Here is a 21,458-nt window from a genome sequence, read left to right as displayed (position 1 = left end):
TCAGGATTAATCCATCTTTCTTCCAAGCTTGGCAGTGCAGCGAGTATTTCATTAAGAAAGCGCTTGTCCGCCCACCATCCATCTAATGTTCTTCTTTGGGAGACACTGAGAAATGAACAGCCCTGTGACCCATCCTCCTTTTAATTATTTTCACTGGTGTTTAAAATTTAACCATGTAGATTAATCATGCAGATTAATATTTCTAATGATATATAATCCAGGAATTCAGTATCTCTGTAGTAGTAAGAACCATGTTCTGTCAGGCCCCAGGGAATGTGTCACAGTGCTCTGTCAGGCAAGGAATGTCCAGAGTGAGGAATTCTCCCTTCACTGTCAAAAGTACAAGTTTTGAAAAGGCATGTCCATCAGTCCTCCCTTTCTCAGCTACTCCTAGGTGTATTCCTGATGAGGCCCCAACCCTGACCTCAGTTTATCATCAATCTCATCATCATTTCATTTTAATACTGCTTTACATTTTAAAGAAAAACCTCAAAGCAGTTTACAACGCATTAAAACAGGCACCCCCAAACTTCAGCCCTCCAGATGTTTTGGACTACAATTCCCATCATCCCTGTGTGGGAATGTTAGGGATGTGGATTAGGATATATTATTAGATAGATCCTATCCAAGCTTGTGTTAGCAAGCTTCCAATATCAGCAGACATTCCCCTTTTGTGCGCAGCAAAGCGTGAGCGTTAGGTTTGTTAGAACCTCTGCAACAATATTATACTTCAATATCATACTTCCTGGCAAATCCCCTTTGTCCCTCTTAAAAGAAATACACGACACAATAGTCTACATAGCTGCCAAGTTTTCCCTTTTCTCGCGAGGAAGCCTATTCAGCATAAGGGAAAATCCCTGTAAAAAAGGGATAACTTGGCAGCTATGACAATAGTATTAAAATAAGATAGAGTTTACTCACATGACATCCTGAGTTAACAGCATAATCTCAGAAAGGCAGGCTTACGTAGAAAAGTTACAAATATATACATCTGGAGCCTACTTAGTAAAGTGAGGCTCCATCTGGTCTCTCTCTTGGCAGCAGGCCAAGAGGGAGAACCATCCTAACTGGAGATTCTCTGGAGAATGTTCCCGTTGAAGGAGAAAAGGCTAAGAGAGAGAATGGCTGCTGGCTAGGGGCTTTTCTCTGCCAGCTAATCTATCTCATCTGCATATCTGGAGGAACAGGAACTGAACTTAGTCAGGTGTCCCTCCCAGGTGAGTTCCTGTTAGTGGACCCTCTAGGAACGGTTGTGACTTGTCTGCCCCAGTGTTCCATCCCACACCCTGACCACTGGTCCTCTTAGCTAGGGATCATGGGAGTTGTAGGCCAAAACATCTGGAGGGCCGCAGTTTGGGGATGCCTGCATTAAAACATCAAATAAAACAAACCAGAATATAACAGATATAAAGTATAAATTCAACAGGGCGCTCAAATGTTATCTTGAAAATTTCAAAATAAAGCATTACGGAGGAGATCGACTACTGCACAGAATGCACATTTAAAAAAAAATCTTAAACATTTCAAAATAAAACATTACTAAAGGAAGTCAAATATAAAATAAAAACAGCATAATTAACAAGAGAATAAAATACCATAAGTGCATAATGTATCAGCTACTTTTGCTGCCAATGGTGGTTCGTGGCGGGTGGCAGCTGTGGGAGCTCAGGCTCGATGACCTGGGTCTGCTCTAAGTGATAGGCAAGATGGTCTCTTATATATTTTCCCCAACTGAGCTGCCCGTAAGCAGGTGGAGACTACGCCTGTGTGTAACCTGTTTCTGCTCCTCCCCCTTCAATCCTCTCCTGGTCCTGGGAAACAGTGGAGCAGGAGAGAGGTGGGGCAGCAGCAGGAGGACGTATGGCAGTCCTTGAGTCTCCACCTGTTCTTCACTTTCCAATCCTGCAGCTTCTCTTGCTTCTTCTGGCTGCTACAGGCTCCCCCAGATCAGTGGCGGAGGAAGAGGGGGGCGGTGGGGGCGGTCTGCCCCAGGTGTCATCCCTGAGGGGGGGGGTGACATTGGTGTGCCCCCGGATGCCAGTCCTGCCCCTGTGGGCAGATAGCCCCACCCCACCCATGTGCGCCACAGAGCAGCTAGCTCCGCCTCTGCCCCAGATCACTGATTCTTTCTTCCAGGTCAGTGTCTAACTTCACTTCCCCTAGTGCCCACTTCTTAGCGTCCAGCCACTAGTCCCTGACAGAATGGACAGACCCCTCCAAGTGTCCACATTTTCAAGGGATAGTCCCAGATTTACACAAGCCATCCCCGTTTCTGATTTGATCCCGGAATGTCCCACTTTTCCTTAGGACGTCCTTATTTTCGTCAGAGAAATGTTGGAGGGTATGGCATTATGCGACCCCCCAAGCCAAGGAGATAAGTTATTATTCAACCTTTAGAAGACATCTGTAGGCAGGCCTGTATTGGGAAGGTTTTTTTTAATGTTTTATGTTTTATTATGTGTTGGAAGCTGCCCAGAGTGGCTGGGGCAACCCAGTTAGATGGGCAGGATACTACTACTACTATTACTACTACTACTACTACTACTACTAGAATAGGATGTTCCTATTTTCATCAGAGAAATGTTTGAGGGTATGCAGGTTAGCTACCCTTGCAGTGAGGAAAAACGTGATGAAGTAAAGGCAAAACCAGGGGGTGTTATTTCAAAGCAGGGAGAGCAGCCTTAAGATTTGTCCCGGGCACTGGGAACCCGCACTACACCACTGGTTCAAGGGCACACACAGGTCAGCCGGGCAAAAGTAGTCAAGGGGAAGGTACAGAGCACAGGCATGGGTTTGGCATGGGGTTTGGCATTGGGAAGGACCATGAGAGAGTCCCAGAGGCCATAGAGAGAGACAGGCCAAGGGGGCTGCATTTGACCTCTGGGCCTGATGGTTCTGCACATCTGGTTTTCCACCTTTCCTCCAAGAAGCTCAAGGTGCCATAAGCTCACATCACTTGAGTCCTTTAAAGAAGGTAGCCCTCTTCCACTTGAATAAAGGGACATCTGTAATTCTTATTTAATATGTGTGCACCACCTACAATGGCTTGCAGCTGTATGGGTGAATGGCTAATAATCATATAATCATAATCATAATTTATTATTTATACCCCGCCCATCTGGCTGGGTTTCCACAGCTACTCTGGGCAGCTTCCAACAAAAGATTTAAAATACATTAAAACATCAGTCATTAAAATCTTCCAGCCCTCTGCCTGGTTCCCTGTAACCTCACTTCTCTCAGTGAGGGAACCACCAGAAGGCCCTTGGAGCTGGACCTCAACACTTTGAATTGTGCTTAGAAACGTACTGGGAGCCAATGTAGGTCTTTCAAGACTGGTGTTATGTGGTCTGGGCAGCCGCTCCCAGTCAGCAGTCTAGGTGCCGCATTCTGGATTACAAGTTTCGGCTTGTCAAGTGTCTCGCTTAAGATGGGAGGAAAGCTGTTGTTCTGTGACGGTTGATCTCCGCTCACCGCTGTGCCAATTATCCACCCATCCACCCACCTTGCAGTTGCTCAGGTGGTCAGATGGATTCACAAGTGCGGTTGCTGTCGAGCAGACTGGGTGGCAGGGCCAAGGGCCAAGCCAACCTAACCTTCCTCAATAATAATAATAATAATAATAATAATAATAATAATAATAATAATTTATTATTTATACCCCGTCCATCTGGCTGGGTTTCCCCAGCCACTTTGGGTGGCTTCCAACCGAATATTACAACAGTACAGCATCATACATTAAAAACTTCCCTAAACAGGGCCGCCTTCAGTTGTCTTCTAAAAGAAAATTGGTTACTTATTGCCTTGACATCTGCTGGGAGGGCGTTCCACAGGATGGGTGCCACTACCGAGAAGGCCCTCTGTCTGGTTCCCTGTAACCTCACTTCTCGCAATGAGGGAACCGCCAGAAGGCCCTCGGTGCTGGATCTCAGTGTCCGGGCTGAATGGTGGGGGTGGAGACGCTCCTTCAGGTATACAGGACCGAGGCTGTTTAGGGCTTTAAAGGTCAACACCAACACTTTGAATTGTGCTCGGAAACATACTGGGAGCCAGTGTAGATCTCTCAGCACCAGTGTTATGTGGTCCCGGCGGCCACTCCCAGTCACTAGTCTAGCTGCCGCATTCTGGATTAATTGCAGTTTCCGGGTCACCTTCAAAGGTAGCCCCACATAGAGCGCATTGCAGTAGTCCAAGCGGGAGATAACCAGAGCATGCACCACTCTGGCAAGACAGTCCGCGGGCAGGTAGGGTCTCAGCCTGCGTACCAGATGGAGCTGGTAGACAGCCGCCCTGGACACAGAATTAACCTGTGCCTCCGTGGACATGTTCATTTGCAGACGTTGAGAAGAGGGTGTCATTTGGGCATTTTTTCCAATGGGAGGGGGGGTGATGTGCAATCTCTGCACACGCTACATTAAGCGAGCGTGCAATTTGTGCTCAATTTGTACACAAATAGTTGAGCCTGTTCACACGTAACATCTGGTGGGTGCACAGACTTTCAACCTGTGTGCAAGCTGGACAAATCAATATAAGCAGACGTTTCTTCCGGACAACCACTGATACACCGGTAGAGGCAGCTTGTACCTGTGCTCAGTGTGATGGCTGAACAAACCTTGCGTGACAGTGTGTATTGATTGTATTGATCAGCTGTAGAGTCCAGAGAGTACACTTGTTGAACGTTATATGTGAATAACTGTACAGTATGGCCAGTGAGGGATTAATGTATAAGCTAAACAAGCTATAGCTTAGGGCCCCACTCTCTTGGGGGCATCAAAAAAATTTAAAGGAAAAAACAACAACTGGATGTACATTTCCAAAATATAAGATAAAAAACAAATAAAATGAAACCTACATACAGCAACAGTGTTTTGTGTTGTGTCGGCTCCTATGATGTAAGTAATGGGCCCCGCCTGCTGGCCTGCTCCCTAAAATATCACTGGTTTGCTCATTTCTGTATATAGGGTGCCTACATTCTGCATGTGCTAATAGCTTGAGATACCTATTAGGTCCGTAAATTACCATATAGCATATATTCAGCACAAAAAAACAGCGACAATTTGCTGTTGACAAAGGACAGCTGGACATATAAAGGGCCCCATTACCTCCAGTAGCTTAGGGCCTCATCAAACCTAAATCTGGGCTGTCAGGGAGGTTGTTGGCTACCCTCGAGCAACGACACTCCAAACCATCTTGTCTTTAATACTTTTATTGTGAATGTTATTTACAGTGCAAGAGCTTCATGAAAACATGTCTACTCAGTTTCACCAGATTCTCCCAATGGTGCTTCTTGGCTCCTCCCCCAGCAGAGTAGTTTGGGGACTCCCAAATCTCCGCCCCCTGTGTTTGCGAGCCGCTGATCGCCTTAGTTCTGGGGTGGATTTGAAAGGGCGCCCCTCTGCTGTTTCCCCGCTGGAACTCTCTGATGGCCGCTCCTCCCTTGCTGGTATCACAGGATGCTGCCAGAGCCCTGCCCCGCTCCGCTCACTTCCTCCTTCTTGTCTCCTGCCCCTCCGCTGTTGTCAGAGCCGTTTGAAGAACTGGATTTGATGAGGGGTGGCTGTTCCCTGTAAGCCCACCCCCTTACACGGCCCTGAGTATGGCTCAACTATCTGCATGCACAGCCACTCAGCTTGTACACTTGTTGAATGCACCATGTCAACAGCTCTATAGTGTCTTTCCCAAAGGAGGGGTTTCTTCTGAAGGGGTTGGAGGTGGACGGGAAGAGAGGCAGCAGGAAATATTTCTGCTTGCCACCACCACTGCAAAACTGGGCTACAATGGACCTGTTGAGGATCCAGACTCACCTCCTTCTGTTGGCTGCACAGGTCATCCGTGTGCTTCTGAAACCCTTGTCTCCCCAATATTTGGAATCTGCTGATTTACTTCCTCTGAATCTGGAGCCTTGTTTCATTTCATCTCATCCTTCACCTCTTGTCCCGAGTCTCCTGTTTTAATGGGGTTGTTCCATTGCACCTTTTTAAAATTACGGATGCTTACATTTTAATATTTTCATGGGATTGTTTTAATGATGGGTGCTTTTTTATTTTCATGTTTGTGCAACTGGTTTTTTTTTACTTGTAGACTGCTTAGAAGCCTGGTATCAGGTGGCATATAAAGTAAACGAGAGCAACAATTAATAATAATAAACTTTCCATTTTGATTGATTAATTTCAAATTGACCTCCTTATTTATTGTGGTAAGGATTTTTGGATTAGGGGAACCGCAAAACAGCTAATTAAATGTTTGAAAAAGCAGCAATAAGAAGGTGACCAATAGCTGCTGCTATCCTTCTTGCAGGACCACGAAAAGCAGTATGTGGGGTTCGCCACTCTCCCCAACCAGGTGCACCGGAAATCTGTGAAGAAGGGCTTTGATTTCACCCTCATGGTGGCAGGTGAGACTTCCCAGCAGAACTACCAAGAGAGAGAGACCTCTCTGCTGATCTAAGGAGGGTCTGTAGGGATGGAGTTGGTCTTCCAGGTAATCCCAGTCCAACAATCAATCCCTCTACCCAGGAAACTCTGGGAATTATAGCTCTGGGAGGGGAACAGGGGACCCCACGCCACTCTTAGCAGCCTTAGGAAACCAACAGCTCCCAGGCTTCTTTGGGGGAAGCCAGGATGGTACGGTACTGCTTTAAATGCATAGTGTAGATGGGGCCTGAGTATAGCCTGCTTCTACAGGCTCTCAGGGGTCACCCTCGATGTGTCCTTGGCCAAATCAATGCCTTTGAATCTTTCCCTGCCGAAATAACAGCATTTTATATGAGCATTGTGAATAAGACAAACTAAGATTTGTGGCTATGAGATATTGTGTCAGTCCAAGGACAGAACATTCTACATGGAAACATTTCCTGCTTGGGGGACGATAATCTACCTCCCTGGTGCCATTCTTGAAGAGTAACAAATGCATAACCTTGGAATTTAGCGTGAAAACCTCTTGTCCAAGATGTTCTTTTAATCTGGTATTTGCGCCTGTCCCTTTCTAGGAGAGTCGGGCCTGGGTAAATCTACTTTGGTAAACAGCTTGTTCCTGACAGACCTCTACAAAGACCGGAAACTTCTCAATGCCGAAGGTATTTCCCCGTGATCAGATAGGCAACACCTCCGACCAGTAGGTGGCGCTGTTTCCTGCCATTGCTGTCAGCTAGGATTCTGTGTCTTGTCTTGAGGCTTGAAGTGCTATAGCCCTGGCACAGGTTTGTAGCCACAGTGGAACCTAGGCTTGAGAAACTTGGATCTGCTTCCTAGCATCTTTTGCTTGAAATTTGCATCTTTGTTACTGAGCAGAGTAATAATAGCATCTTTAACTGGTGGGTTATGACTTGGCCACGACCTGATCTAATGTGAGTAGCAACAGCACTACCGCCATATACCCTATTTTTCCGTGTACAGTGGTACCTCGCAAGACGAATGCCCTGCAAGACGAATTTTTCGCAAGACGGTGACTCGCAAGATGAATTCGTTTTGCAAAAAATTCGTCTTGCGAATCGCGGTTTCCCATAGGAACGCATTGAAATTTAATTAATGCGTTCCTATGGGCAAAAAAAAAGAAATTTCAATGCATTCCTATGGGAAACAGCGATTCGCAAAACGATTTTTTCACAAAACACATTGACTCACGGAATGAGTCACTGTATAAGTAGGTTCCCCCCCCTAAAAAACAATGTCAAAAATTAGTGGGCGTGTCTTATACTCTGGGTCATCTCCCCCCAATTTCTTAAATCTGAATCCCCAAAAATAGGGGGGTGTCTTATATATGGGGGTGTCTTATAGATGGAAAAATACGGTAAACATATGGTAAAAAATTAAGAAGTGCATACTTTGGTGAAAGGTAGATCCTGGATCTGAAAAAGTTGAAGGCCACTGATATAGATGCATCAACCACATGGATGATATGGGAGCTAATTCTACAAAGCCAAGCTAGGAATGTTCGAAAGAAGGGTTGTTTGACTCCAACTCCCATCAGCTCCAACCAGCATCATCAATGGTCAGAGGATGATGGGAGCTGAAGTCCCAACAACTACTGGAGGGGCACAGGTTTCCTTGAGAGTTCAAAGCTTCTAGAACAATTATGAGTGTTAGACTAGCCCTTCTGGATCAAGCCAGTGGGCCATCAGATACCTATAGGAAGCCATCAAGCAAGACCTGAGTGCAACAGCACATCTTTCCTCCTTTGCAGAAGCCATGCTGGTTATGCTCCAGCAAGGCTTGTTCTTCTTTATGCTTCATTATTTTTTTCCTTTAACAACACTTTCCACCAGTTTTCCCTGGACAGACATGAAGCTAATCGACCTGTAATTTCTAGGATCCTCATTGGATCCCTGTTTTTTGTTTGGGGGAGGCAGGGGAAATCCCATTTGGGGGAAGGAGAGGAGAGAGAGAAAGACCTGGCTGGATGGCCCTTGTAGTCTCTTCCAACTCTATGATTCTATGATTCTAATCATAAATAGTGAGGCTGATTTGGAGGTAGGGGAGGGACATATCTGGCGCTAACCTCCGTTATTCTTTTTCTTCCATCTTTGTACATCAAGAAAGAATCAGTCAGACAGTAGAGATTGTGAAACACACGGTGGACATCGAGGAGAAGGGGGTGAAGTTGAAGTTAACAATTGTCGACACGCCAGGTTTTGGAGATGCTGTGAACAACACTGAGTGGTGAGTCCTACCCCCCCCCCATTTTGGTTACCTCTGCTGTGGGGGAAATTATGAGGCATGTCTGGTTTCTCTCTAACAGACCATTCCCCCCTTTTCGTATGCCTTTTGCAATACCAGTGCAAACTGGCCTATAAGATATGAAAAGAGGTTTAAGTAATCAAAGCAAAGCACTTTGCATATCTTCTCAGTAGCCCTTTCAGCAGCTCTGTGAAAGCTGAAAGAAATAACATACACCTGTAATATTACCCCCATGTTTACATTTTAGTGCAAAAACTCAAAACCTCCTTGGATTTGCTTTCATGGAAGGTAATTATTTTCTTGACAACGCTGTTTAAGGGGCAATCTGTTTTCCCAGAATTTGTTTCTATATGGAACTGCAATTCTCGCTCTTAGATAAGTTAAGTTATTTTTGCTATTACGATCCAGTCCTAAACTGTTGTTTCCAAGGAGGGAGTAACACAACTTTCCAGTTTTGAGCCATTCATATCCTTGCAGTTGTTGACAGACAGAATGCATATTCTTTATGTTCTTTCTCTATGATAGGCAATATTTAGTCCAGCGATTTCTACACTGGATCTTAGGAACCTCTCCTCTGTTGATGTGTGTTACCCTCTGTTTTCAAGTAGCATCTAAACTGGTGTCCCATTGCTATCTTTTCCTTGTGACTTCTTGCTCTAGTTGGAAGGTCATCACGGATTACATTGACCAGCAGTTCGAACAGTACTTCCGGGATGAGAGCGGCCTCAATCGGAAGAACATCCAGGACAACCGAGTGCACTGCTGCCTCTACTTCATCTCCCCCTTTGGCCACGGGTAAGGTGGGATGGGCTTGTTCCTTTATCTGCCTCGCACACCCTGGAGCCAGTGTAGCGTAATGGTTAGGGTGTTGGACTATTACCTTGGAGACGAGAGTTCAAGTCCCCATTCAGCCATGAAGCTCACTGGGTGACCTTGGGCCATACACCTTCTCTTGGCCTTAACCAACATTTCAGGGCTGTTATGAGGGTAAAATCCACATTGAGCTTCTTGGAGGAACAATGGAGTGCAAAATGTAAGGGTGAATATCCAATATGGCATCAGGTGAAGGGCAGATGGGTGTGGCTTGAGCCAAATGGGCTTGTGGGTCAAATGGGAGAGACCTGATGGCCCTTATTAGACCCATGGGATGAAGGTTCCCTACCCCTGATATAAGACAATAAGAGCCACAGGGCATTGGTGCTATCAGAACTGGACTTTAAGGCAGACTGGAAGCCGTACACACTGCAGAATGACCAGGAGGGGCTCCCTGACGCAACAGGACTGGATTGCTACATTTTACAATAAGTGCATGCATTACGATCTGAAGAGGAAGGCCCCCACAAAGCCGTTAGGAAAAGGGACTTGTTTTAAGAGGAATTCCTGTCCTTTTTTTTTTGGCAGAAAGTTCCCCTTGCTAGCGTGCAGGGAATAATACGGTAATAATAATAGTAATTTTTTATTTGTACCCTGCCCATCCAGCTGGGTTTCCCCAGCCACTCTGGGCAGCTTCCAACAAAGATTAAAATACATTATGGTAAAATGTCACACATTATAAACTTCCCTAAACAGGGCTGCCTTCAGATGTTTTCTAAATGTCAGGTAGTTGTTTATCTCCCTGACATCTGATGGGAGGGCATTCCACAGGGCGGGCGCCACTACCGAGAAGGCCCTCTGCCTGGTTCCCTGTAGCTTTGCTTCTCGCAGTGAGGGAACCACCAGAAGGCCCTCTAGGTGCTGGACCTCAGTGTCCGGGCAGAACGATGGGGGTGGAGATGCTCCTTCAGGGAAAAACAGAGATCACTTGCCTTCTAACGCTGCATTTCTTTGTTGCAGGCTGAGGCCGGTAGACGTGGAGTTCATGAAGGCTCTGCATGAAAAAGTGAACATTGTTCCCCTTATTGCCAAAGCCGACTGCCTCATTCCCTCTGAGATCAAGAAGCTAAAAGAGCGGGTGAGCAGTGGTCGTGCCCATTCATTCATTCATTTTGAAGATTTATGCCAGTCTTCCTCAACCTGGCGTCTCCCTAGGTTTCTTGGACTACAACTCCCATCAGCCCCAGCCAACATACCTAGGTGTAAACGTACATATTGAAAACTGCCCTGTGACCTTCGGACGAAGGGCGGGATAGGAATTAAAAAAATAATAACAATAACTATCAACATTTATTGACTTTGTTAGCTGCAACCCAAAGCAACTTACAACCAGATAAACAGACAACTCCCCGCCATAGCTGCCAAGTGTCCCGTTTCCCCCGGGAAACCCCCATTTTTACTTACCTTTTCCCGGTGGTCCCCCGTATCACTTCGTCTCCCATTTTTCTCCGTTATTTTCTCCCCTGATTTGTCCTTCTATGGGCACAAAAAATGGCTGCCGCCGGCTTCAAAAGTCGCATCTACGCATGACCGGAAGTGCGTAGATGCGACTTCCGGTTTCGGTGGCCATTTTGGTGCCCATAGATGGGCAGAGCGACACCGGAAGTTGCGTCGACGCACTTCCGGTCATGCGTAGAAGCTACTTTTGAAGCCGGCGGTGGCCATTTTTGGTGCCCATAGAAGGGGAAAGCGAGACCGGAAGTTACGTCGACGCAACTTCCGGTGTTACACGGCTGCTGGTCCCGGATTCTGCAGTCCGGGACTTGGAAGGTAAGCTCCCCGCTGTCCCAAGTACATTAAAACCCAGAGCAAAAAGAAATACTTTAAAGTACATCCCGCCCACTTCTAAAAGGCCACAGACAGCTAAATGCCGGAGGTCTGGTTATTGTTAGATGGGAACTGTTTATTTATAGAACATGTTTTATATACTGTTAGTCAACAGTAGGGTTGCCAGACTCAATAGAGGACAGGACTTCTGTGCCTTTAATTGCCCTGCTCTCTTTTGAGTCTGGAAACCTTAAAGAGAAACCAGCAGACCCTTTGTTTAATTTCCAAGCAAAGGGTCTGCTGGTTTCTCTTTAAGGTTTCCAGACTCAAAAGAGAGCAGGGCAATTAAAGGCACAGACGTCCTGTCCTCTATTGAGTCTGGCAACCCTAGTCAACAGAAGACTCTAAACGGCTTACTTAAAACAAGTGTGTGTGTGTGTGTGTGTGTGTGTGTGTGTTCATTTGTGTGTGTTGAACAATGGAGGTTTGGGTTTGCCCTTTCTTTCATGGATACATGGACACACCACACACACACACACACACACACACACACACCTGCCCTGAGCAGAAGGCCCGGAATAGAAACCCGTAGACCAGGGAGGAAAGTCTTCCATGCCATGGCCCTTAAATTGGCCACACTCCCCGCCCCTGCCCCTCTGCCCCTTACAAAACTGTGACTGATGTTCAGAGCAATAGAGACACTGGCTTGTGTGTGTGAGTGAGTGTGTGGGGGTAATGGGACCCACCTTCCCCCTAGCTGGCATGAACCAGTCCCGTGTTACTTCAGTCCTTTGAAGCCCACAGAACAATCTGTCCCCCTCCATCGGCTGCTCTGCCCAGCTCAGGTGACCCTGCTCACCCCAGAGTCTCTGCCTTTCCATCTGACATCCTTCTGCCCACGCTAGACTTTCTCCTTGCCCTGCCCCACTCCACCTTTCTTGCTGACGCCAATGCCTGCTTTAAGGCACTCCTGCTTTAAAGGCTTCTCTTTATGGCACCAGCCAAGTATTATGTTGTAATGTGAGTGTTCTTCCTGTTTTTTTCTCCATCGCCCTGGATATCCCTGGTGCAGATCAGGGAGGAGATCGACAAGTTTGGAATTAAAGTTTACCAGTTTCCTGAGTGCGATTCTGACGAAGACGAGGACTTCAAACAACAAGACAGAGAGCTGAAGGTGAGGAAGGGGCAAAAATATTTCCCATAATACTTGGTCATGGTTAGGGATGGGCCAGCCTGCCAATGTGGTGTTCTTTCAGCTTTTCATTTTGTCCGTCTTAAGTTTTCCGCATTTTCACACCAGTTTGCAATTTAATCGTAATGAAAATTCACCAGCATTTTAGTGCAAATGTTTCCCTCCGGTTGTGAATTCCTGGGGATGTGGCTGGACCTCTGGCATGGATCCCGTTCGCAACTGGAGGTACCACTGTACATGGGTAGCTGAGTCTTAAAAAGCCTGGGACACAAATTTTCACAGCCCTCTAGCAGCTATGGTGGCTCATTTACCAGAAGTAATGTGTTTAATATTAACTCTGGAAGTGTATACTTGATTCTGAGCCAGCTAAACTTCCTAGAGCAAAATATACATGAAGAGGCTTAGTTTGGTCAGAATTGAGTATACACTTTCAGAGTTAACACTAAATACATTACTTCCAGAAAGCTGATCGCCAAAGAATTGATGCTTTTGAATTATGGTGCTGGAGGAGACTCTTGAGAGTCCCATGGACTGCAAGAAGATCAAACCTATCCATTCTGAAGGAAATCAGCCCTGAGTGCTCACTGGAAGGACAGATCCTGAAGCTGAGGCTCCAATACTTTGGCCACAACATGAGAAGAGAAGACTCCCTGGAAAAGCCCCTGATGTTGGGAAAGATTGAGGGCACTAGGAGAAGGGGACGACAGAGGACGAGATGGTTGGACAGTGTTCTCGAAGCTACGAACATGAGTTTGACCAAACTGCGGGAGGCAGTGCAAGACAGGAGTGCCTGGCGTGCTATGGTCCATGGGGTCACGAAGAGTCGGACACGACTAAACGACTAAACAACTAAACAACAACACATTACTTCCACCATAGCCACTAGAGGGCCGTGAAAATTTGTTAAGTGTGCATTAGTTAAGTACTGTATTTTTCAGTGTATGACATGCCCCCGTGTATACGATGACCCCTATTTTGGGGGACTACAAATTAAGGAAATGGGGGGAGATTGCCCAGAGTTGTTGAGTTTTTTTGGGGGGGGGATTGCCAACAATGCCAATTGCCCACCTCACCCACTGAAGCCACCAGTTGTCTTCCCGCTTGCCACCAGCCTCCGCCAATCGCCCGCCCAATTGCCACCGCCACCGCCAATTGCCAGCAGGCCTTGACACAGCCACCAATTACTTGCCCAATCGCCGCTGACAATCTCCTGCTCGTGGCTGCCACCAATCGCCCGTCCCCCTTCTGCACTATCAGTGTATAAGCCAACCCCCAATTTTTAAACATTTATTTATAATTAAAAAACCCTTGTCTCACGCACGGAAAAATACCGTATATGTTGAATCACAAAATATGAATTTGGACGCAAATGTTATCCTAAAATACCCACATTTGACGCGTGAACATGGTCCTCTTCCTCCTTCAGCATGTTAGGCAAACATCTAAAGCATTATGGACCACATCTGCCCGTCCAGATGTTATTGGACTCCCAGGCCCATCACTCCCAACTGGCATGGTCAGGAGTTGGAGCTGATGGGAGTTGTTGAACCCTGGGCCAACGAAACCGAGGAATCCCTCACTTCCACTGGTCTTCTCCAACTGCTCTGATCTCTAGGTTCTTTCTGTCTCCATTTCTGACCGTGTCCAATAAACCCTGAAATGATCTCTCCTCCCGTTCCAGGAAAGTGCTCCCTTCGCAGTCATCGGCAGCAACACGGTGGTTGAGGCCAAAGGCCAGAGGGTACGAGGGCGGCTGTACCCTTGGGGAATTGTGGAAGGTGAGCCGTGTTTCTGGGAAGCGAGATGGGAGTCTTGGAGGCTGGGTCTCCTAAAAGCTGTTTGGCCCTCCTCGCTAAATGGAACCTGCTGGTTCAGGGGCATTCTACCTCCGAGTGCCAACCCAGAGCAGAAAGCCCATGCCTCGGTTATTTATATTATTTAATTCTACTCCGATTTCTGCTATTAGCAGTCCCCCATGGACCAGAATGATGAACTCATGTCAACGAGGAGTTGTGTTTTCAGTGTAGTGGGTCCAGTGTTATGGAACTCCCTCCTATTAGAAGTCAGACATTCGCTGCCTCTCACGGTGCCATCTCTGCAGGGCACCCACAAAAAAAAATAATTCCTTGGGCCCCCCTCAATGTTCCACAGCTTGGCGGGCTCCAGCCAATTCCAGGGGGTTGTGGGTGATTGGGCACCCACAAGAATATAATTGTGGGGGCTGGGCACCCACAGAGTCAATGAGAAAAGCTGGCAGGCGGCAGCGGAGATGTTTCTGAGGGGCACCCGCCCTCTGCAGCCAGCCAGCGAGGCACCCTCTGTGTGTGTGTGTGTGTGTGTGTGTGTGTGTGTGTGTCAGACATGGAGGCAGAGTCTCTCTGAGCCCCTCCCCGCAGAAAAAATGTGCCTCACTGACTGCGGAGAGGAGCAGGAAGAGGAGCCACCGTCGGCCACCACAACATGGATGTGCGACGTCACACGCACATGTAATAATATTAATATAACAATTTATCATTTATACCCTGCCCATTTGGCTGGGTTTTCCCAGCTACTCTGGGCGGCTCCCAACAGAATATTAAAAACACGATAAAGCTTCAAACATTAAAAACTCCCCTAAACAGGGCTGCCTTCAGATGCCTTCTAAAAAGTCAGGTAGTTGTTTATTTCCCTGACATCTGATGGGAGGGCGTTCCCATTTATGGTGTGGGAATTAAAATCAGTGTGTGGCCCGCAGGTTCTCTGTCAAAGCACTCTTGCGACCATGTGGTCAGAGAGGGTGGACTGCCCTGCTGTAGATGCTGTTGGACTCCAGCTCCCATAAACCTCAGCCACCATGGCCAATAGGGAGCATAGCTGCCAAGTACCCCATTTTCCCCGGGAAACCCCCGTTTTTTCTTACCTTTTCCCGGCGGCCCCCCATATCACTTCATCTCCCTTATATTCTCCCTTATATTCTCCTGCCGGCGGCCATTTCCCCCCCTGATTTGTCCATCTATGGGCACCAAAAATGGCCGGCGCCGGCTTCGAAAGTTGTGTCTACGCATGTCCGGAAGTGCGTAGACGCAACTTCCGGTGTCGGCGGCAGCCATTTTCGGTGCCCATAGATGGGCAGTGCTACACTGGAAGTTGTGTCTATGCACTTCCGGACATGCCTAGACGCGGCTTTCGAAGCCGGTGGCGGCCATTTTTTGTGCCCATAGATGGGCAAAGCGACACCGGAAGTTGCGTCTACGCAACTTCCGGTGTCATGCGGCTGCCGGTCCCGGATTCTGCAGTCTGGGACTTGGCAGGTATGATAGAGAGAGATGATGGGAACCGTAGTCCAATAGCACCTGAGGGGCCAGATCTTCCCCACCCCCTGCTTCAGAGGCCTCTAGCAGGCTAGTGTTGGAGCATAACCCTGGGCCTTACTGTAATCTGACGAGGCCATGTGTATGTTCCCAATCTCTAACAGAGGGGATGTGGAACAATGCCATCTCGACTAATCAGAGACTTAGCAGTTTGTGAGGATACGAAGCTCAGTGTTGGACCTGTGGCGGCAGTGGCTCCTTTGTGCCTCATCTGCCCTGATGGACCGGCCTCCACACACACAAACACACATGCATACATACGTCGTATGCAATTAGAAACCCCGAAGGTTGTGCGGATGCCTGATGATCGTCTTCCAAAGCAACTACTCTATTCCGAACTTAAAAATGGAAAGTGTAATGCTGGTGGTCAACAAAAGAGGTTTAAAGACTCTCTCAAGGCAAATCTAAAAAAATGTAGTCTAAACGCTGACAACTGGGAAACACTGACTTGTGAGCGCTCCAGTTGGAGAACAGCCTTTACCAAAGGTGTCATGGGCTTTGAAGACGCATGAAGTCAGGATGCAAGGGAGAAACATGCTAAGAGGATGGCAAATCTCTTGGCAAATCCACACCAGAAACCAATGTCCTCACTGTGGAAGGACGTGTGGATCCAGAATTGGCCCCCACAGTCACTTACGGACTCATTGTTAAAACCGTGTTTATGGAAGACAATCTTACTTTGCTACGAGTGATCGCCAAAGAAGAAGAAAGAAGAATAGGAAACCTGATGGACCGGCCTCCACACACACACACAAACACACATGCATACATACATCGTATGCAATTAAAACCCCCGCATCCCCTTGAAATTGCATATTTCTTTTCATGGGTTCCCCTAGGCAGGTCAGAGGAATGTGTCGGAAATGAGCTATCCGGTGGATTTCCTTCCATCACGGCCTAGCTGTGCTTGCCACGTTTATTCTCTAACACAGTTCCTTTTACAATCATACAAATTGGGGTGTGTGTGTGTGTGTGTGTGTGTGTGTGTGTTTGAAATAACTGAATACGGTTAGAATGTAAAGGGTGATTCTGGTGCATTCTGAGATTTGTTTGTTTGTTGCTGTGTGACAAACAATGTCTGTTTGTTGCTGCTTCCTCAGTGGAAAACCAGGCGCACTGTGACTTTGTGAAACTGCGGAACATGCTGATCCGAACGCACATGCACGACCTGAAGGACGTCACCTGCGACGTTCACTACGAGAACTATCGGGCGCAGTGCATCCAACACATGACCAGGTAGGGTCCTGTCAGGGGGCTTCCACGGGGTCCGCGGGAGGAGGACGACCGGAGAGCGGGTTACAGGGAGCCTCGGCCCCTTCTCTCCAGCAGTACCTTGTCCAGCTGGGAGAGCAGCTAAACCTCCAGCGGGGATAAGAGGGAGGCGATCAGCACCACGGAGAGGGGGCTCCAGGATGCTAGGTGTGAGCCCTGGCACCATCTCAGCCAAGAAGTCTCCGAGAGGGAGACGCTACTTCTGTCGCCCCAGTTGCGCAGAGGCATTAAACGCTAAGAGGGGAGGCGGAGGCTGGGGGTGCCCAAGTTCTTATGTTGGGGTCGAAACCGGAAGGGGGCACTCCCGGATTCCGCGAGTGACTAAGATGGACATGATCTTGTAGCTCTGCGCTGTACATAGTATGCACAATAAACCTGTTAAAAGCCAGGTTGGAGTTCGGTGTCGTTACTCGTGAGCAACCACCCCACGATGACAGGTGACAGGTCCCCCTGAGGTTCTGCTCTGTCAAGGGATGAATGCATCTGTGTGAATCAGCCCTTAGAGTTGTTGTTATTGTTGTTGTTGTTGTTGTGTGGCAAACATCTTCTGAAAGCGTGATGATTTCTCTTTGAAAATGTGACATTCAACATTTCAGGGAAGGGCCATAGCTCAGTGGTAGAGCCTCTGTTTCTATTTAATTCAGCCCTTTACTTAAGACCATGAGGACTAGAATCTTTATTATTTGTTTATTTACTCTTTGTTGTTACTAGCCATGTGCTTCAGATTGAGACTTTTTTTTTTACAAAGTAATAATCATAAATAAATAAGAATAAAAATGTGCATCCCACCACCGAGACCATTCCATTGTGACTACCCAACCTCCCAAAATTGCAATGGTTTGACCTCTTTCTGTTTTAACAGGACAAATTCTACAAACAGTCTCCATATCTCCTCAAAATTGTTTCTACTGCATATTTCCTGTCTTATCTTAATGGCACATGTGGTTTTTTCATTCATAGCTATATCCCACACCTCTTTATACCATTCTTCCATTTGATATTCTGCTTGCCTCTTCTACTTCCTAGCTATAATAATTCGTGCAGCTGTCAATAAATTTGTGAGCAAGTCCTTCATTGCATGCGAACCTTCCACCCCATCGTAAATTGATAAGAATGCTACCATTGAACTTTTGGTCAGCTTTAACCCAGTGATTTCTGTTATCTCCTTAAACCAGATTAAGATTGAAAGTTGATGGTTGGCTGGATGAGTGAATCAACTATATATTTTGGAAAGCTGTTTGTTTATTTGTTCACTATGCATTTTGGCACCTCTCTGTAACTAAATCTTGCATGGTGGGACCTGAAATCAAGGAGCAGGTTTCCATCCATGTTTGGACACAATTTGTTTGTAACTCGCTCTACGCGGGGCTGCCCTTGAAGCTGACCCAGAAACTCCAGCAGGTGCAGAATGCCATGGCGAGGCTCCTTATGGGGTCCCGGCCGCGGGATCACATTCATTCAGTGCTTTACCAGTTGCACTGGCTCCCGGTGGAGTACAGGATCAGGTTTAAGGTGCTGGTTTCAACCTTTAAAGCCCTATGCGGGACCGCCTCTCCTAGTATGCCCCACAGAGGACCTTAAGGCCCACAAACAACAATACTCTGGAGATCCCGAGCCATAAGGTGGCTAGATTGGCCTCAACTAGGGCCAGGGCCTTTTCAGTATTGGCCCCAACTTGGTGGAACGCTCTTTCCCAGGAGACCAGGGCCCTGCGGGATTTGTCATCTTTCCGCAGGGCCTGCAAGACAGAGGTGTTCCACCTGGCCTTTGGGTTGGATTCAGTCTGACCCCTGTGTTTTCCTCCCTCATGGTTTGGATTTATGGACTTCTTAAAATGAGGCTGCATTTTAAATTTTAATATTTTATTTTAATCTGTATTTTAATTAATTGTTTTCTTTTCTTTTATGCCTTACTGTAATTTTATTGGTGTTAGCCGCCCGGAGCCCGGTTTTGACTGGGGAGGGCGGGGTATAAATAAATTATTATTATTATTATTATTATTATTATTATTATTATTATTATTTGGACAACTTTTTGAATGAATATGGTGGACTGAACCTTTCAAGCCTGTGCTGTTTTCAACCAAAGTTTGCATGGCGGTTCCTGAAATTATGGAGCAGGTTTTCTTCACCCCAGCCCCCATGTTTAGATACAATGGGGCACTAGTTTGAATCAAGATGGTGGACTGAAGCTTTTAAAAGTTGCACTGATTTTAACCACTGATTTAAACTTTGCACTGATTTTTTTTTTGTTTGTGCTTAGAGCTCCCAAGCAACGGCAGGCACAAGATTGTTGGTGAATGAATGGATAAATGTTGCAGGGGGACATTCTTTTTTTCTGGGATGGTAGGGGGGGGGAAAGAAATTTTGTTAGAAAAGTGTCTTCTGAGAACTTTTGACTCACCACGACTGCCACAAAGCAACTTCCTGGATTGGAGAGTTAATGACATCCAGCTTAATTCCCTCTCCCTTTTTCTCCTGCTTATGTTTTTAGCAAGCTGACTCAGGATAACAGGATAGAGAGCCCCATTCCGATTTTGCCGCTCCCAACACCAGATGCGGAAACGGAGAAGCTGATAAAGATGAAAGATGAAGAGGTAAGGAAGCATTTCGCTATTGGTCTCTCTTGAGACATCACCCAAGCTAGCTATCTTCTTATTGAATTTGGAACTGTTTTGGGGTGTGTTGTCGTGTGCTGGAGCACTTTGCCATTGTTAGCATACCTGCCAAGTTGCTGTCAGAGAAATAAGGGACCGGGCCGGAAATAGCAGACCGGAAGTAGCACTGCCGCCATTTTGGAACTGGGCGGAGCATGCTCAGAAGTGACTTTTGATGCTGCTTTGCCCAGTTCCAAAATGGCCGCCGTGCCAGAAGTCACACTGCAGCCATTTTGGAACTGGGCAGAGCAGCATCAAAAGTCGCTTCTGAGCATGCTCTGCCCAGTTCCAAAATGGCCGCCGTGCCAGAATAAACCGGGAAAAAACAAAAAAATCCGTTTTTTCAGCTAGGAACAGCTGGAAAAACAGGGATTTCCTGGGGGAAACGGGAGACTTGGCAGCTATGATTGTTAGGTGGAATTTCTGAAAGGCAGTTGTGAGGCAGTTGGATCTTAGGGAAGTTTTAATGTCTGGTGTTTTGTCATTTTTATTATTATTATCATCATTAATTCTGTTGGGAGCTGCCCAGAATGGCTGGGGAAACCCAGCCAGATGGGCGGGGTATAAATTAATTATTATTATTAGGCAAGCCAATTGAAAAAAAAAATCACGTTTTTGTAAAAAACAAAAACAAACCCTCAACAATCTTGGTGGTCCCCTAAAGAAAAGCTCAAGCATTTTGGGGTCTTCCTAAAAAAAAGCTGAACAACTTTTCGTGTGTCCTGGTTTTTACTTTTTCAAATATGGCAACCCTACCATTGTTCACTCTCATCTTGAAAAAGGATCAAGTGTCGTGCTGGATCAGGCCAAGGGACCTTTTGGTCCAGCACCCTGCCTCTTCAATTAACTCAAAGCATATTTGCATACTTAGGAAAGTATATTAGGAAAAAAAGAGAAGGAAAGAAAAAGCTTCACTCATATTAAGCCTTCAGAACTTCCTCAGTCATTAGTGTTGGTAATAAGTGTGTGTCATTTTGTCATCAGTGACGTCACAGGCACTGTCCAATAGGTGCAATCCCAAAGTCAACTGTTTTTGAAGGAGGCTGGCATTTAACCAGCAGCAATGTAAACACCAGTAGCAATGTAAACACCAGGTTCCCATCAGTCAAAATGAGAATGGGGCGTTTCTTTAGATAAGAGTGGACCTTTGTGCTGCCTGAAAGTGCAAATTTTCCATAACTGGCAGTGTAAGTATGCAGAGTCAGATGTTGGAGGTCTCATTCCTTACTCCACTGCACAAGTTCAGCAACACCGTTTTCTAATGCTCCTGCTTTTAGGACTCATGGGCTTGTACTATACCACATTATGCAGCAGCTGGAGACTACAAAGCCCATGATGCAATGTAGAAATATAATCTGCCTTGAAAATTGGGGGGGGGGGTTGGGCTGGCTGGCGGCGGGGAGGTGGGGAGAGAATATTGCTGGAAAAGTTGGAATACCAATATTTAAAATAAACGGCGTGACCTCTCCCCCTCCCTCTCTTTGCTTCCTACAGTTGCGTAGAATGCAAGAGATGCTGCAGAAAATGAAACAGCAGATGCAAGACCAGTGAAAAAAAAGGAAGCTGGGGCGGAAGTTGCAAAGGAAGGGATCGTCCTTGTCACTTGTCTGCAGTTCAGCTGGAATGGCAGATGCTTTAGGAAGGACTTTCCTGTTGCAAACAAAACAAAACAAAAA

The 21,458-nt window shown here is 46.7% G+C and overlaps 1 protein-coding gene across 1 annotated transcript in view; it reads left to right on the top strand.

Moving 5' to 3' along the window:
- The window catches only part of SEPTIN5 (septin 5), a 28,704-nt gene extending 7,246 nt beyond the window's left edge, over positions 1 to 21,458 (top strand). Inside the window, exons 3-12 of the mRNA XM_035097954.3 lie at positions 6,295 to 6,391; positions 6,986 to 7,072; positions 8,531 to 8,654; positions 9,333 to 9,467; positions 10,506 to 10,623; positions 12,385 to 12,486; positions 14,186 to 14,282; positions 16,955 to 17,090; positions 19,620 to 19,722; positions 21,277 to 21,458. Coding sequence (XP_034953845.1) covers positions 6,295 to 6,391; positions 6,986 to 7,072; positions 8,531 to 8,654; positions 9,333 to 9,467; positions 10,506 to 10,623; positions 12,385 to 12,486; positions 14,186 to 14,282; positions 16,955 to 17,090; positions 19,620 to 19,722; positions 21,277 to 21,333 — 1,056 coding nt within the window. The 3' untranslated portion in view covers positions 21,334 to 21,458. The remainder of the gene's footprint in view (positions 1 to 6,294; positions 6,392 to 6,985; positions 7,073 to 8,530; positions 8,655 to 9,332; positions 9,468 to 10,505; positions 10,624 to 12,384; positions 12,487 to 14,185; positions 14,283 to 16,954; positions 17,091 to 19,619; positions 19,723 to 21,276) is intronic.

This window comes from Zootoca vivipara, chromosome 16 (genome assembly GCF_965207765.1).
Source record: "Zootoca vivipara chromosome 16, rZooViv2.hap1.1, whole genome shotgun sequence".
Taxonomy (NCBI): Eukaryota; Metazoa; Chordata; class Lepidosauria; order Squamata; family Lacertidae; genus Zootoca; species Zootoca vivipara.
Note: the sequence above shows the minus strand (reverse complement) of the source record. Positions and strands in the feature narration are given on the sequence as shown.